The sequence below is a fragment of the Aethalodelphis obliquidens genome, unplaced genomic scaffold (genome assembly GCF_003676395.1).
Source record: "Aethalodelphis obliquidens isolate GAN/ISIS:26980383/991018 unplaced genomic scaffold, ASM367639v1 scaffold38, whole genome shotgun sequence".
In the NCBI taxonomy this organism is placed as follows: Eukaryota; Metazoa; Chordata; class Mammalia; order Artiodactyla; family Delphinidae; genus Aethalodelphis; species Aethalodelphis obliquidens.
In genome coordinates, this window is record NW_020837982.1 from 10746768 (window position 1) to 10762917 (window position 16150).

At 47.2% G+C, this 16150-nt stretch overlaps 1 protein-coding gene across 2 annotated transcripts; it reads right to left on the minus strand.

Moving 5' to 3' along the window:
- Positions 1 to 165: 165 nt before the first annotated feature.
- FXR2 (FMR1 autosomal homolog 2) lies at positions 166 to 14365 on the minus strand. Of its 2 annotated transcripts, XM_027130912.1 has the most exons (17): positions 13829 to 14363; positions 7560 to 7612; positions 7133 to 7226; positions 6661 to 6732; positions 6398 to 6546; positions 6051 to 6144; positions 5459 to 5575; positions 3914 to 4084; positions 3632 to 3710; positions 3162 to 3271; positions 2839 to 2925; positions 2312 to 2534; positions 1915 to 2112; positions 1622 to 1822; positions 1432 to 1527; positions 1186 to 1286; positions 166 to 866 (listed from the first exon to the last, which is right to left on the minus strand). In XM_027130912.1, exons 1-17 carry the CDS (start codon positions 13907 to 13909, stop codon positions 771 to 773), a joined length of 2022 nt encoding a protein of 673 aa, XP_026986713.1. In that variant the 5' UTR covers positions 13910 to 14363; the 3' UTR covers positions 166 to 770. The 2 variants fall into 2 exon arrangements, with proteins under 2 accessions (XP_026986713.1, XP_026986715.1); XM_027130914.1 differs by lacking the exon at positions 1915 to 2112 and having other exon boundaries at positions 13829 to 14365.
- Between the last annotated feature and the right edge of the window lie 1785 nt (positions 14366 to 16150).

Consider the following 16150-nt stretch of genomic DNA (forward strand, 5'->3'; position numbering starts at 1 on the left):
CTGGGCCTGGAGAATTTAGGAATGTCAGAAATTCCCAGAAGTAGACCAACTTTGGAATGCCAGAGAAGCTAGGTGTGGAGATACAGGAAACAAGGGTCAAGGCAGGTCAGTCCTACACAAACAGATGGACCAAACTGGGCATAAGGAAGGTGCAGGAACCAGAGGGCCATTTGGATTTTTTTATTCTCTTTTTAAATACTGTACAGTGAAAAATAAATACGCCTTCTCATCCACCAGACAAGGTTGGTCCCCCCTCCCCTGGGGGACCTTGTCACCCCACTTCATACACACCCCTGGTTCTACTCCAAAACCTTCCCCATGCCTCCCACCCACTTATACCCTTACTATCCCCGTCTTCCACAGTGATGAGGCCCCAGAAATGGGGGGTACAGGACGGGAGGAGGGATAGCAGGGGAGCCCCCCTGAACTGTCCAATCTGGGTGGGTCAAGGAGCACCCCGCACCAACAGGCGGAGAATGGGGGTGTTCAGAGAGAGATTGGGGCATTAGAGGATAAAGGCACATCCAGTCTGATGGGGAAGGAGAGAGGCTCCCCTCACCCTGGGGGTAGGGTGGACAAGAGGGAGGGGGGTATGACCCTGTTACACACCCCTCCACTAGCTCCTGGAGGCTGGGGGGGGACCCAAGCTGCTGTGCCACCCCCCGCCCCCCTAGATAAGAGCAGCTCCAGCGCAGGTCAGTTGGGCCTGTGAGGGCCATGGTGTTGGGCAGCAAGCGAGATGGAGAAGGGAGGGATGCGGGCTGGAGGGTTTATGAAACCCCATTCACCAAACTACCCAACTCCAGGGGGGCAGAGAGCTCCCCATTCTCTGAGGGGCCCTTAGGAAGCTTGCTGACAGAGTCACCCTGAGGGGGGAGTGGGAAAGAAAATGGAGAGGAAGCAAAGAAAAAGGTCAGTAGAAATTCAGGTAATGCCATTCCCTACCACCTAAATGCTCCAGGTACCTCCAGGCTGGTCCCCTGTAGTCACTTTTACTGGGGTCCAGAAAATATGAACCAAATTCTCTTCTATTCAAACTTTTTTCACTATTCTAAATGCAGTCTAAACTCCATCAGACATGCCTTCTCTGCAATTTAATGAGAGGTTTCTTTGGGAGTTTTCTTGTGCTCCCTACCCCAGAACAACAAAAAAGGAGGTGGGGTAAACTATATCTTGCTTGCCTACCTTCTGTCCTGAAAGAGAATCCTCTGAAGGTTTAGTGCGTTCCAGGGGTGGCCGCTGGCGGCTCTGAGACTTTGCTCGGGAGATATAGTCAGCCACAGTCACTGGGGAAGGCAGAGGACCAAAAGTTTCAGAAAGAACCCAGGTACCCAGCCCCTAGACACCCACTGAACCCCAACCCCTAGCTTTCACAGGATAGGAGGCATCCTGTTCTCTGAGGAAGTCTGCTGACATCCTGTGTGAGCTGACCTGGCTGACGGTCTCCACTGATCGAACCATCAGTCCGGTTACCACGGTTACGGCGGCGGCGGCTCCGATTACGACGCTGGGGTCTTGACTCATCTTCTGTGGGGCAGGGGAAAATGAGAGCTGTGCATCAATCTCCCATCCCTCAATTCTTGCCCAGTTCTGATTTTTCAGATCCAGGTACACCCCTTACCCAGGCCATTCTCTGTCATGCTGGGCCCGTCAGATTCCAGGCCTCCATCCATGACAGTCCTGTCTTCATCAGTGCGACGGCGGCGGGAGCGGCGGCGCCTGGCACTTGCTGGGGGGGGTTCCCCAGGCTCTGAATCAACTGGGGGCTCTGGTTCGGATGTGTCCAGTAGGCTGTAGGGATTACTGTCTGGGTCCTTCAGCACTGGTTAGAGGAAAAAGAGGAGTTGGGAGTGAGGTGTCCATCATCTTTCCTTTTGGCCCACATTCGTGAACCTAGCTGTCTGCTTCTGGTACCTGAGCTAATTGATGAAGAGTTGTATCTTGAGGTGGGCCGGGGGGCAGGTGGGGGTCCCCTACCCCGGCCCCCAATCGGCCGCCTCCGACTTTCTTCCCCCCGGGTCGGGGGATCCCGGTCACCAGGCCCAGCTCGGTTGGGCTCTTCCCTCTTCTCTGACTCAGTCTCAGAAGCTGTGGATAGGTCTGAGATGGGGCCTGAAGAACACAGTAGGGTTCAAACAGGGTCACTCACCCTACCCCAGGATCCATCCCAGTCCCCAGGCTGGAAGACTCTCGCTCTCACTCCTAAGTCCCCCAGCCAACCACTTCTTCATCTTCTCCATCACCCTTTCCTCAAACTTCCACCCAGACTTCTGCCTCCCACACACCCCACCACTGCTCGCCTCCCTCTCACCACAGGCAGGACCGCCTGGCCTCCGGCCCCGGCCCCGGCCCCCGTAGCTGCCCCCATAGGTTCGTGTGGTGTGGAGGGAGGAGGAGGAGCTCTCATCGGTGGTGTAGCCAGCCTTGTCGCTGCCACCGCTGCCCCGCCCACTCCCAGGAGGGCGAAAGCCCAGCCCAATCTGCCGAAGCTGTTCATCAATTTGCAACCTCTCCAAGCGAAGCTGCTCCACCTCCTGGTTGGGGAGAAGATGGAGAAAAACAAGGAAGGAGGAATAAGTATAAGATCAATGAACAGTCTCTTTTTCCTGCTTCTCTGCCCTGACTGTCCCTAATGGATCTGAACTCTCAGGAATGCAAGAAGGCTTAAAACAGGGAAAATTCTGGGTTCTAACTCCACAGCCCCAATTTTCCACCTAATGGTTTCTATTCTACTCAGAGACACAAACTGGGAACCACCACTTTTAACTTTATCCACCAGTATCCTTAGTCCCCTTGTACACATGGATCTCTCCTCTCCCAGGCTTCTGGCTTGGATACCTGCAGGTAGGAGAGGTGATACTCCAGCAGAGCCTGAGCATTGCTGATATTCTCTCGGGTGCCAACAAATATGAAGGGAACCATTCCCTGGAGGGCAGAGGAAAGGACAGATGGATTAGAAAGAGACTCAAACGAAGTTTTAAGTTCACGCTGTCTCCTACAGAAGCCCACCCAAATGGGATCTTTCTGGGCTGTACATCTACCAGGAAAAACCAAAGTTCCCAAGCCCCAACCCCTAGAAATCCCATCTCTCAAGGGAATGGCTTGGAGAATAATCCCATCTACTTCTGGCAACCAATCTCTAGGTGTTAGCTGCCCCATACCTCCTCCCTGGGGTTCTTCTTGTCATTATCACCTTCTACTCGAACCCTCACCACACCAGATTTATCCACAATCTCCTGGATCACTTTTCCGTTCTTTCCAATCACTTTGCCTGAATGGGTAAAGGAGGAATTAGGCCTTTTTTTTTTTCAAAGGAAAGGAAAAAAAAAAAAAAAAAAAAGGAAAGAAAGAAGAGTAAAAGCAGACAAGATAAACAGTTTTCCAGCTGCTATATAAAGATTCTGTTTAATGATTCTCTTGCTTCTAAGCTTCTGGTGTGTTTTCACAGGACAAAATATCACAATCCCTAGAAATCTGTTCTCCCATTTTTGTCACTCCTACTACAGACTGTTTGCTCTGTCCTTGTGAAACTGGAAGTCCACAGGGAGGTGCCAAGCCAGAATCACTTTAGAGCATCTCACATCTGGTCCCCAGCTGTATTCTCTTATACACATACTCATCCCCAACTCACCAACCAGGTTCCTGGGCACTTGCACGGAGTCCTCAGAAAACTCAAGGTAGCTCCGGGCCTGTCGGCACGCCTCGGGAGTCTAAGAGAAGAGGAGTGGGGAGTCATTAATAAAACAGAACATCTGGATCTCAAACAGTGACCTTCCTGCCACTCTCTGTCTTTGAGAAAATGTGGCGTCACCGACGTCAGGGAGGGAGGTCAACACGACAGGTTTCCTTTCTATTTCACACTCTCTTCACTCTATCCCCTAAGGGACCTAGACAACAGCTATCTTTTGCTGACCTCCCCATAGATGCGGAAAGTGCAGGTCTCTTCACCCAATTCGATGGCAGTCACCCCAGGTACTTTTCGGGCCTGCTGGATGTTGGCACCATGAGTCCCAATTGCTAGTCCCATCAGGTCCTCTCGCACTGTGAACTCCTCTTGGAAAGCTGCCGCCAGCTGCTTACTTGTCTGAAAAAAAAAAAAGGCACTGGACCACTGGACTACAGGAATCATGGAGAAATCTCAGAACACCTGTCCCAGATACCTGATGCTTTGCATAACTTAAATGAGAAAAGACTGTATGAAAGAAAGCCAGAACTACCTGGGAGTCCACTGACCACCAGGACCTGTGAAGTATTCAGGAACTTTTCATTCCACTCCTACCTTCCCAATACCAATGGCTTGGTGGGGAGGGGAGGTAATGATGGCCGAATCTGGGCTGAGATCCATCAAAGATCCGGATTTGGGTATAACACTATCTGGTTGTGTGATCCCAAACAAAACATACTCTCTGTGCCTCTGTTCTGTCATCTGCTAAATGACTACACCTGACCTACCCTATTCCCAGACTAACAAGAGGATTAAATAAAGTTGGTATGAAAGAAAGGACTTTTCACAAGGTAAATGCAAGTGTAAGGAACTATTTACCTTAACCAAACCAATATCAACTCCCCAAATAAAACCTGAAAAGTTGAACAGAAAGCAACAGGTTGAGAAAAGCATAAAAAGAGGTTATGGTACACCATGCTACCACTTCATTTCTCAACCAGTCCTTAGAGGGATACCTGAGTACAAGGGCAGGAAAAGGGAAAGGTTCTGGCAGTGCCCTGAGTAGCATCCCTGGAGAAGTAAAGATTACCATGGTCCAGAATTTTCAAAGGCTCCCGAAAAGATCAGTTCACTTGATAAAAAGGAAACAGATGTTCAAATACATACATACACGTGCGTGCAAGCACGTGTATATATACCATCCTCATTTAGGATGGTATAATTCCTAAGAGAATCTGACCATCATAAGATGTTATATGTCATAAGATGTCAGAACACAAAAACACTCACTTTCAACTACTGTAGAAACACTCACATTCAACTACCTCATTGTCACAGCTAAAGAAGAAAAAGCTCACTGAAATCAAATTATTTGACAAAGCAAGACATAGGATTGATTCCAAGTCCAGTGGTCTTTCCAGTGTACAAATGGTTCCCAAACATATCCCACAAAGCAGTCTGGTTCTCAGAGGTAATTTGGGGGCAGCCAGTGGAGGTAAGAGCCACACCCTCTTGCACTTTTAGACCCTGTTTTGATTGATATGTTTTATGCATTGTGCTTTCAAGTAAAATTTCACTTGATCAAAGGGTCCCTTTGAAAAAAAAAAGAAAAAAAGCTTGTACTAAAACATGATGGAGCTCTGCCATCTGGAGGAGTCTGAGATAAAATAGCAGACCCAGGTTTAATGGCCCAGAAAGACCTTAATGTCTATTCACAAGAGCATGGGTGGAGGATGGGGTGGGAGGGGAGAAGGACAATACCAATCAGCAGTAAAAACTGAAGCCAAAACTTACCTCGAGGTGCTTGGTAGCTTCTTCATTGCGGGACATGAGTAGCAGTTTGGTGCGCAGGCTTCGGAAATGCATATCACCCAGCAGGGATGCTCGCTTCACAGGGGCTTCTGTGGTTGACTGCAAAGAAACCAATGGAAAAGTCATTAAAACTGACTGACTACATTTTAGAGGAGATCCAGGAACTGGGAATCAGGATGCCTGAGTCACTGGAAAAGGGTGGGAGTTAAGAAACAAAGTTGAGGAACAGGAAAAATCACTGTCAGTCTCACAAGGGCCTACTAACTGGGTGCTTAAGGGAAGTGATTTTAAGTAGCAAGCGCAGGTGAGAATCATACTGTCTGTTTTTGAGAGTCCAAATATGCAAGGAAGGGTACCCAGCCCAAACTGCAATACGATGGTCAGGTTGAAAAAAAAATTAAGGTCATACATGAGAAAGACTAAGGAAAGGTAGGGCTAACCTGGGTCCACAGAGGTCAGGAGCAATAAAGTCCTCTCTGACAAATAAATATAAGCACATTTTAGCTCTTCTCTTCTTGCAAAGGAGTTAAAAGGGGAAAAGGGCTTAGGTGAAATTCAGGCAGAATAAACTCACCAGAATGAAGAGCTCACTATTTGTGATGTTGAGAAAGATGCAGTTTGCTCCCAATGCTTTCTTGAACTCTTTATGGACGTTTTCATTGGAGCAGCTGCAGAGAAAGAGAACAGTGCTCAGAGGGCAGAGTGTAGAGTACAGTTGAAGGGGAGAGAGAGAGGGACTGAGAAAAATAAGGACTGCAGTAAAAGAACAGGGATGAGGAAACAGAGGAACTGGGAGCAAAAGGGACTCTAGAGGGCCAGGGAACACAGAACACTGAAACTGGGAGTGGGGGCTGGGACAAACAAGGGCAGAGATGAGGACCATAAAGAGGGCCCCCCACTCCCGACATCCCAAACACTCACGCCTCTCTCAGATCCTCAGGCACAGCCATGGTAACCTTGAAGAAGCTGCCTTTGGTTGCAAGGGGATTGGGATTAACTGGCCGAAGCCGTTCCAGGGTGACAATCTCATTGTAAGTGGCATCACAGGCAGCATATTCAATGACATAGAACTGGCAGAAGGAAAGAAAGGAGAAGCTGTGGATGACCTGAGTTTCTGTCTCCCACCTTTCTCTGACTAAAATATGTGTTTCAGCAGTTCTCCAAAGGCCTTGACAATCACTCACATCTCCCTTCATCATCCGCACCCGGGCCAGCCACCAGCCACAAGGTTCTTGCTCATTGGCTCGAGAATAAACCTGAAGAGAAGTTGAAAATAAGAGATATTGAGGACCATCCAAAAACATCAAGAATGGAATGAGCATTAAGACACTTGGGAGGCATCCTAAACTAAGATAAAGGAATCTAGAGGAAGGAGCTGCTAATTAAAATCAGAGTACACTGGATTTTAGATGCTGTTATCATAAATGGAAGAAAAGTGAATCCCCTGAAAACAGGAAGCTCCCTGAGAGCTTGACTGATCACAGCAATGATGGACAGAAAACTGCTGCATTTCACTCTTCCACAGGCTGCCTAGCTGGATGGAGGTAGGAGCATGAACCAACCAGTGAGGAGCCTAGGGTACTGGTATCAGGGTAAGGGAGATGCAGAATCCTGGGAAAAGGGACATTTAGAAAAGGTGGACTCCAAGGCCCTTACCTCCACTTCATCCCCTTCTGTGATCTCCTTATTATAGTCAGCTGGAGGTGGTAGCCGGACATCCCCAAAAGGAATCTGCCTCTCACTCTGCCAGCTGCGAGGGAAAACAGTGATATGAAAGCATTCAGGCGAGTGTGGCTGCCCGTTTCTTCCTCCACTGGGCATTTTCCACCTTCCCTCGTGATTACAAGTTAAACTCCAGGCCCTGCTCCATAGTGGTGCTTTCCATCTCTTGCTAGAATCTAAATATGGAGTCAAATGACCCCCACTCTCACCATTTCCTCTCCTGGGATCCATGTAAGTTGCCCACCCAAACCCTTGGCTCTCCCCCACCTATTATACACGCCTCATGGGACTCAGCCGCCCCCTCTTCTCCACTCTCCTGCTAGGACCTAGTATGCTGGATTCTCTATTCCCAAGGTCTTACTTGTTTTCAAAGAAGATGGTGACAGAGTCTTCATGGACATCCTTCACAAAGCCCTAGAATGGATTTTAGAACAAAGTAAAAAAAAAAAAAAAAAAAAAAGCCAATCAACCACCACCTCAGCCATCAAGGGAACAGACAGTTTTAGAGGGCCTTAAACTAGTTTTTTTGTTTGCTTTTCTTTTCTTTTTTTTTTGCCCGCGCCTTGTGGCTTGCGGGATCTCAGTTCCCCAACCAGGGACTTGAACCCAGGGCCACAGCAGTGAAAACCAAGAGGGCCTAACCACTGGGCCACCAAGAAACTCCTTTTTTTTTCCTTTTTTTAAACTAGAGTTTTAGATGGGGACACAAGCAATCTAAAAACAGGGCCAGAAAAAGCTGTATTGGTGAAGGAATACGAATGTTGAGGTAGCAAGAAAGGAAACAATACTGGCAGGGAAAGAAATGTTGCAAAATCCAGAAATAAGATGAGATAGAAATTAAGTAGAAGGGAGAAACATCACCTGCATCAGAACAGCTGGGAAACTAGTGGTCTCCTACGGCTCCCACAGAGGCCTCCCTATCTGTCTGCCTCATGCAGTGCTGAGCAGCTTGCCAGAATTCAATTAAAATACCAACAACATTCAGCAAAGCTAAGAATATCCCATGAGACAGTGTGAGGTTGTCCTGGAACACCTAGAGGACATCAGGATCTGCCAAGAGAGAAAGGGTCTAGCTCCTAATACAGCAAGAGGCCTGAGCGAACTTGGTGCCTTGATGCCTGGGTCGTAAGAAAATAATCAGAACACTGGAGAAATTAGAAACAAACACAATTTACGGAAGGAAAAATTAGGATTTAAAAGATGTGAGGGGGCTTCCCTGGTGGCGCAGTGGTTGAGAGTCCGCCTGACGATGCATGCGACATGGGTTCGTGCCCTGGTCCGGGAAGATCCCACATGCCGCGGAGTGGCTGGGCCCGTGAGCCATGGCCGCTGACCCTGCGCGTCCAGAGCCTGTGCTCCGCAACGGGAGAGGCCACAACAGTGAGAGGACCGCGTACCACAAAAAATAAAAATAAAAATAAAATAAAATAAAATAAAAGATGTGAGGGAATTCCCTGATGGTCCAGTGGTTAGGACTTCCACTGCCGTGGGCCAGGGTTCAACCCCTGGTCAGGAACTACGATCCTACAATCCTGCAAGCTGAGCGGTGCGGCCCAATAAATAAATAAAAGATGTGAGATTTCTAAATGCTAGACTAGGACACTGCTAAGAATTTGAAAAGAGTAATAAAATTTGTAGAAGACCCCAAACTTGAGATGAAGACAAGGGAGAGGAACAGGGATGACTGAATAGCTGGAATCGCTGGTCTACCTCCTATTTTCTCTCTCTTTTTTTGGCCAAGGCAGTGAAAGCTCTGAGCCCTAACCACTGGACTGCCAGGGAATTCCCCACCTCCTATTTTCTATGTCTTCACTGAGGAAGCCAAAGCTATGCGTTCAATCCTGTGCTCCCAATTTTCCTACCTTCTCTCCTGTTTTTCACATACTCAAAATTAGGGATTGCTAATTTTGATAAAGTCCAATTTTTCAACTTGTTCTGTATCTGAGCTTTTGGTTTTATATCTAAGAAATCTTTACCTAATGTCCTTGTCTAGAGTTTTATAGTTTTTATTTTACATTTAGGTCAATGATCCATTTTGAGTTAAATTCTGTATATGGTGCCAGATACAATCAAACTTTTTTTTTTTTTTGCCGTACGCGGGCCTCTCACTGCTGTGGCCTCTCCCGCTGCGGAGCACAGGCTCCGGACGCGCAGGCCCAGCGGCCATGGCCCACGGGCCCAGCCTCTCCGCGGCAATGTGGGATCTTCCCGGACTGGGGCACGAACCCGTGTCCCCCTGCATCAGCAGGCGGACTCTCAACCACTGCGCCACCAGGGAAGCCCCAAACTTCATTTTTAACCTATGAATGTGCAGTTCTTTGAGCACAATGTGTTGAAAGACTATCCTTCCTCTACTGAATTGCCTTTTCGCTTCTGTCAAAAATCAGAAAATGCAAACTAATGCATAATGACAAAAGGCATTGGTGGTTGGTGGAAGACTTTTGGGATTGATAGAAATTGTGGCGATGGTTTGTTTTCTATATATGTCAAAACTTAACAAATTGTATGCTTTAAATAGGTGTACTTCATTGTATGTCAATTATGCCTCATTAGATTTTTTTAAAAAAAAATCAGGGGTTTCCAAAAGCTAATATACGAAGAACTATTCCTGAGCTTTGCAGGTAGGAACAAAATATGAGTTTGGGAGAGAAAACACCAAAAATGTACACTTGTGTCACTCCCACCTCAGAGAACTGATCAATCATAAACGCTTAATACACTGTTTTTTCCTTAAATCTAAACCTAAAATGTCACTCTTGTACCAGCCATCTTTCTCTTCTTTCGGGAAGGGATCTTGTTATGGAGTCTTACTACTTAGAACTTTACTTCTGCCCAAGGCATTAGTCCTCCTGGTACTGCCTAGCCTCTGACTTACCCATGCTTCAGCCTTCTCTGCCATTCCCTTCTTCAGTAATATTTTTTCCACTCTTCATTCAGCTCCATCAATACCCATTCCTACTCTTCTCCACTCACATCTTCTATTTGCCCAAATCCCTCTCTTCCCTTTTGGGTTCTTCCCTTAGCTCCTTTTTTTTTTTTCTTTTTCTTCTTTTTCCTTAGCTCCTTTTTAAGTGTCCTCCTCTTTTCTTCCTTTATAAGGATTTCTCTAAACATTTCATCTAGCCTCTTCAGCTGACTTTATCCAATTCTTTATCCAAAATGTCTATCTCTAAGCTTTAGAAACAGTTTATCAAGAGAGAGTTAGCTATTTTCAAAACATTTCAGGGATGAGCTAAAACATAGTGGAAGAGAATCACTTGCCTGCCTCTTTTGTGAAGAGATCCCCACTCCTAGATACACTCATTCACAAAGGATATGTCTAAAGCTCTAATCCAATTCTCCTCCAACATGTCAGGGTTGGCCCTCAGGCAGAGGTAGCAACATTACCCTGGTTTTTCCAGCTACCATGATCCCAAGGCAGAAATGCAAAGCTCAGAATGGAGTTTTCCCTCACATAACTCAGCAGTTCAACTAAACGTCACTCATTCTTATACTTCTAGGGTCCTTTTCCTTCAAAGATTCTCCAAAACAAGCTTTCTCCTCAACTTCATATTCCAAGTCAGTCTCTGCTCCTTAATTCCACCCACATTACCCCAGTTTTTTTCCTCCAAAAATACCAGTGGCATAAAGTGAGCTCCTAGTTCTGCTCAGTCCATGCTCATTGAGAAGATAAGCAGAGGAGGGCAAGAGCAGTTGAGTGCCTCTCTAGAAGGCTACCTACATCCAAAGGATAACTCAATTCAATTCAATGGCCAGGGCATATGGAGCTTTGGCTTATAGAGCCTAGGACTGGACAGAGGAAGTGAGAGCCCTAGGTTCCTGAGTACTTCACTTTCCTTAAATTATAAGATACAAAATTAGGTCCCACCTTCAACCTATCTTCTAGTCCTGGGTTCTCAAAATAAAGGAGGGAGTTCTAGAAGAAAATCAGGAAGGGTCTGGATAAAGATCACGTGTTGAAGGTGAGGATGCCATATTCCTTAAAAAGGAATTGGAATTGGGATATCCAGGTAAGGTCTGGAAAGTTGGATGACTGTGCCCTGGAAGGTGAACAGATATTTCATTTGTGAGAGCACCGCTTAAAGAACAAAACACATTAAGTTCTGACAGAAAAGGAAGAGCTGATGGGATAGCTAAAAGATAACTTAGATCCCAGATCTGACATTTGCAGTTCTATCCTGGAAGAAGATCAACAACACTAGGACCCAATTCTGAGAGGGATGAAAGGAACCTTCCCAAATTTATAGTTCTAGAAGCAATGTAAACACTCCTTGAACCACACTGAAGTTTGCTGAGTCATGAATATTAAATCAGCAGCAAGGACAGACTGGGTAAGTATCTACATGGCACTGAACGTTGAAGAAAGATTAGTCTGAATTTAAGGATTTACTGTTGTTTTCAACTGAGGCATGGGGCAGAAAACGCTAAAGTGCCCAGGACACAAAATCCACATTACCTGGCTTTCAGCTCAAGTCCAAACTCTATTCTCTGATTCAAAGCATCCTAGCCCCAATTCCCTCAATCAAGTCTATCACTGCCATAGCCCACAGGAGAAAAGAGAAAGATCCAGAGACACATTTTCTGTTGGACACTTATATGTGGAAAGGGAAACATGTCCCTTCCCAGCAGTCTCACACAGCTAATTTGAACTGGATACCAATCTTTCCCAGCTGTGTCTGACTCCCATGCTTCCTAGAACAAATGCAAACGTCGTATCTTGATCTCAGGCTCAGTTTAAGAATCACTTTTCTTAGGGATGGGAAGGACCCAGATGAAGGACAAGATACTGTGGGAAATGAGGCTAAAATCTTATGAGGAAAGGTATTTCAACAAAGGTATTGCAAGTTTGGGGGAAAAGGATATAAGAGACAAATGCACTCTATCAGAATCAGAAAGGAATTAAGAGACTTTGCCAAAGAAAACAGAAATGCTATGGAGGCAGGCTAGAAGAAAAAGTCCCATGAGTTAGGAAAGTATGCAGAAAAAAATGACAGAAGGGATCAGCTGGGAGCTTCCTTCTTCCATCTTAGCTGGGTAATGGAATAGGTAGTTTCTGGGGATTACACAGAAATATTAGGAAAAAAAGCTAAAGGCTTATATTGAGAGGTTAAGTTAAGATAGATGTGGGTACCCACAGGCACTGAAGAATATAAAGAAATCTGGTGAGGGAAGTAAGGCAGAAATGAATAGGCATTTAGAATGGGTCAAAAATGACTACACTGAACTTATCAATCGAAGTTGGGGCAGAAACCTACTCCAAGGGCAAATATGAGACCCTTTCCAGTTATAGCAAGATATGATTTCACAGGGAAGGAGTTCGAGAAAGTCATTTCCAAGGGCACGAAGGTGGAGAGGTCTATTATGGGAGGAAAGGCTTGAGGGGAAGTGAAGGAAAGGGGGTTCTTCTCCTCACAAGTAATGTTATGATAAGATAACTCTGCTCTTGCTCCTCAGGGTAAAATGAGAGAAGACAGGAATCGGGAAAGTCTCTGAGACAATTCCAGGCATAAAGTCCAAAGAGGTTCAAAATAACAACAGTCACATAAAGAAAAATTCCTGAGAGGCAAGAGGGGTCTCCCTCTGGCTTAATCTAAATGGGAAAAAAATGTCCTAAAAAATAAGATTCAGAACAGCTTTAAAAGGTGGTAATAAAAGGAGTTCTAAAAAACCCAATCCTGGGCAACGGGGGAGCTGAAGTAAACAAGGATCTTTTAAAGATAGTCTCCTTCTCCTTTAAAAAAAAGGCTAGTGGATTCCCAAACTGGGCGAGTTGGCCAAAAAGTCTTCTAGAAGTGGAAATCCTTAAGAAGGAGATAAACAGAGGGAATCCTTGTGAGATCCCCTTTTAGAGATCAGGGATATGAAGCTTACACTCCTCAAGATGAAGAAACTGTATGAATGATCTAAATGTATGAGGTCAAAGTGAGATGACAAATACAAAACCATCCCTGGGTAGAACAGTAAACCAGCTAGTCTTGGAATAAAGGGGTGGGGCGAGAGACTTGAGAAAAGATGCCACCTTATGGCTATGAGGCAACTAGACTGGTACAGCCCAGAGTTCCTGAGGTCAAAGATACTAAATGTCATAAACAGATTCTGACCGTTTCTCCTTGGGGTGGGAACAGAAATATAAGATGAAAGTGGGGTGAGTCTTCCAGAGCCAGTAAGCAGAGGCCTCTCCGAGGAAGATGAAAAGATCTAATATGGGACGGCCTTCCCAAGGGGGTAATAGGGAAGAATAAAGAGAATTCTCCATGTGCTTGGACTGTGGGGAAGACGTGATTCAGATCCAAGGTAGGTCTTCTACTAGAGACAAGAAAAGTCAACGAGACGCTGGGTAAATGGGGTCTCTTCTGGGGGGTTGGGGGGGGAGCTGAACCAAGTACAATAATGCCCTGATGCTCAATCCCGGAGATGCGGGTAAAAGCAGGTGTAATAGAGGGGCCAAAAATAAGAGGAAGGGGTTAACTTATAGAGGTCTCCCCCCAGGAGGGCCGCGGGTGGGAGCGTGGGTCTAAGGTTCTAAGGGTCAGGGCTTAGCTCCAGAATATCGATCCCGCCCCACTCTTCCCTGCTCTGGCTGGAGGGAGGGGGCTGAAGACCGCGTCCCCGGCCGGCGCGCCGCCTCACCTTGTAGAAGGCCCCGTTGGAGCCGCGCACCTCGACCGGCAGTCCCGGCTCCACATCCCCCCCAGAGGCCAGGCCGCCCATGGCGCCGCCACCGCCTCCGACTCCCCCGGCGGCGGCTGCAGCAGCGCTCTGAGTACGGGCCGGGCCAGGTCCCCGGCGTCTCCCCGGAGGAGGAGCCGGAGGGGGAGCCGCGGGGGGCGGGAGCCGGGCCGGCCCCACGGCGGCCCTGCCACAGCCAACGAGCAGGGGGCCGGGGCCGGGCCGCTCCCCGTCCGCCGCCGCCGCCTTGGTCTCCGCCACCGTGAGGGAAACGGCCGCCGCCGCCGCTGCCTTCGTCACCTCAGCTTCCGCCCGCCGCTGCCCCCGCTGCTGCCTCAGTCCCGGGACCCGCTGCTGCCGCTGCCGCTCCACGGCCTCCACCTCCCCCTGCCGCCGCCGCCTACTGCGCAGGCGCACCGGGCACCCGCCCGCCGCGCGCGGGCCCTGAGGCCCAAGGCGCAGGCGTCGAGGCTGGCGACCCAGCTCGCGCTGGCCAGCGCATCAGGGCTTGCACACTCCTCTTCACTCTCTCACGCCCCCTCCTGGTCGCTTACTTGCGCTTGCGCAGAACCAGACTGGTTCTTTTCCCTCGCCACCCCATCTCTCCACGGCCCCTGTCTCTTCCTTTTCCCACCCCACAACACTGAGAGCTAACCAATCATGGGAAGGGAGGGACGGAGCTCACTCAATCGGATTGGACTTCTGATGCTCCTGGTCAGACCACACCCACTTCACCATGGTGCGCTCCACCAGGCTTGTACAAGTTAGGGATGGGCATGCGCCTGAATGATTGCTTGGTCACTTTCCCCACCTTTGTCTTTCTTGGTGCGCACGCTCCGAAGGAAAAAAAAAAAAAAAGGAGTTGTCGAAAGGAAAAAAAAAAGGGCCTGGTGCGCATGCGCTGGGCTTTACAGTCCACAAGGCGGACTGGATTCTTTTGAGCCTCTGTATCTCTGCACGATGCGGTTTAAGAGTCACGTTCTTGCCTTGAGAAGATTCTGATCATGCATACAAAGAAAGGTAAAAGAAAGATTTCAAGGCAGTACCGAAAGACAAATGCAGCTTAGCACAAGATTGGATATCTAAATGCGGAGAAAATTCAAAAGAGGAAAAATTGTTACGGAGAAAGGATAGTAGAGGGGAAACTTAGGATTCGTAAACTAAGATAAGTGAGAAATTTCGGTGGAAGTGAATAAAATAGCCAAGAAATTAGGATCATGTGTTGTGCAGTAATCATTTAGCAAATATTTATTTAGCCCTCACTGTGTTCTATCCACTGTGGTAGGTCGTAAGGGTACAAAGACAAGATGTGGTCCCCCAAACAAGGATTTTATAATATATTGGGGAAGGAGCAGACAAACACATTTAAGCAAGTAAGTGCATGGAGTTCATTTGAACATGGGATAAAGATAAGGACTAAGTTTTGGGGGAATCCCAAGGAGACAAACAATGGTCAGTTGTTCTTCAGAGTGATAGGGAAAGACTACTGCAGGGGAGGTGATGCAAATTGAGATTTGAGGGATAAATAGGCATTTGCTAGAGGAAAAGTGCAGTAAGAGTATTCTTGAGAGAACAAGGACTACAATGGTGCAGAGGAGCAGAAAGAACATGTCCTTTGGGGAACCACAACTAGTTCAAATAGCGTTTGGCTTGAGGTAGGGAAGCTAGACTGCAAAGGACTTGTAAATCAGGTTAAGGAATATGGTCTTCACTTTATCAATACTGGAGAGCCACTGAAAGATTTAAAGCAGTAGTATAATGTAATAATATTTATGTTTTACAACTGTGGGGAATAGATTAAAGAGAAAGGGCATTCCAGAAGGCAGTGAGAGCTGTGAGGAGCTGTTGCAGGTGAGAAAGATGCTGAGGAATGCCTTGGATTAGGGCTGTGGGCAACAGAGGTACAAGTTGATTTGAGCCTGTTAAATTTGCAATAGAATCAACAAGAATTGGTGATAAGGATGCGGTGGAGTCAGTGAAGAAGTGGGAGGAACACAGATTTCTACCTTGGATTGCTGAGTGCATGATGATGCCAGTCATGGAAGAGAGAACATACGAGAAAAAGTTTTGGAGGAGAAGTTGATGAGTTCAATGAGTTTGATTTTGCTCTTTGAGTTTGAGGGTCTACCATCCAGGTGGTCATGTTCCTTTGTCTTCAACAAACTTCTCTTTCAGATCCCAATTTAAATATAATTTCATTAGCCTTCCATTATGCCCACACTGGTTTAGGTCCACTGCCTCACACTGCCAAAGCATCCTATACTCCTTTGTGGCACACATCAT

Excerpts from the sequence above, each read along its gene's own strand:
- FXR2 (XM_027130912.1), bottom strand. The coding sequence starts at position 13,909 with ATGGGCGGCCTGGCCTCTGGGGGGGATGTGGAGCCGGGACTGCCGGTC. Across the intron at positions 4,085-5,458 it reads AAGCTACCAAGCACCTCGAG|ACAAGTAAGCAGCTGGCGGC; the intron begins GTAAGTTTTGGC and ends TTTTTTTTTCAG. Across the intron at positions 1,823-1,914 it reads CTCTTCATCAATTAGCTCAG|TGCTGAAGGACCCAGACAGT; the intron begins GTACCAGAAGCA and ends TCCTCTAACCAG.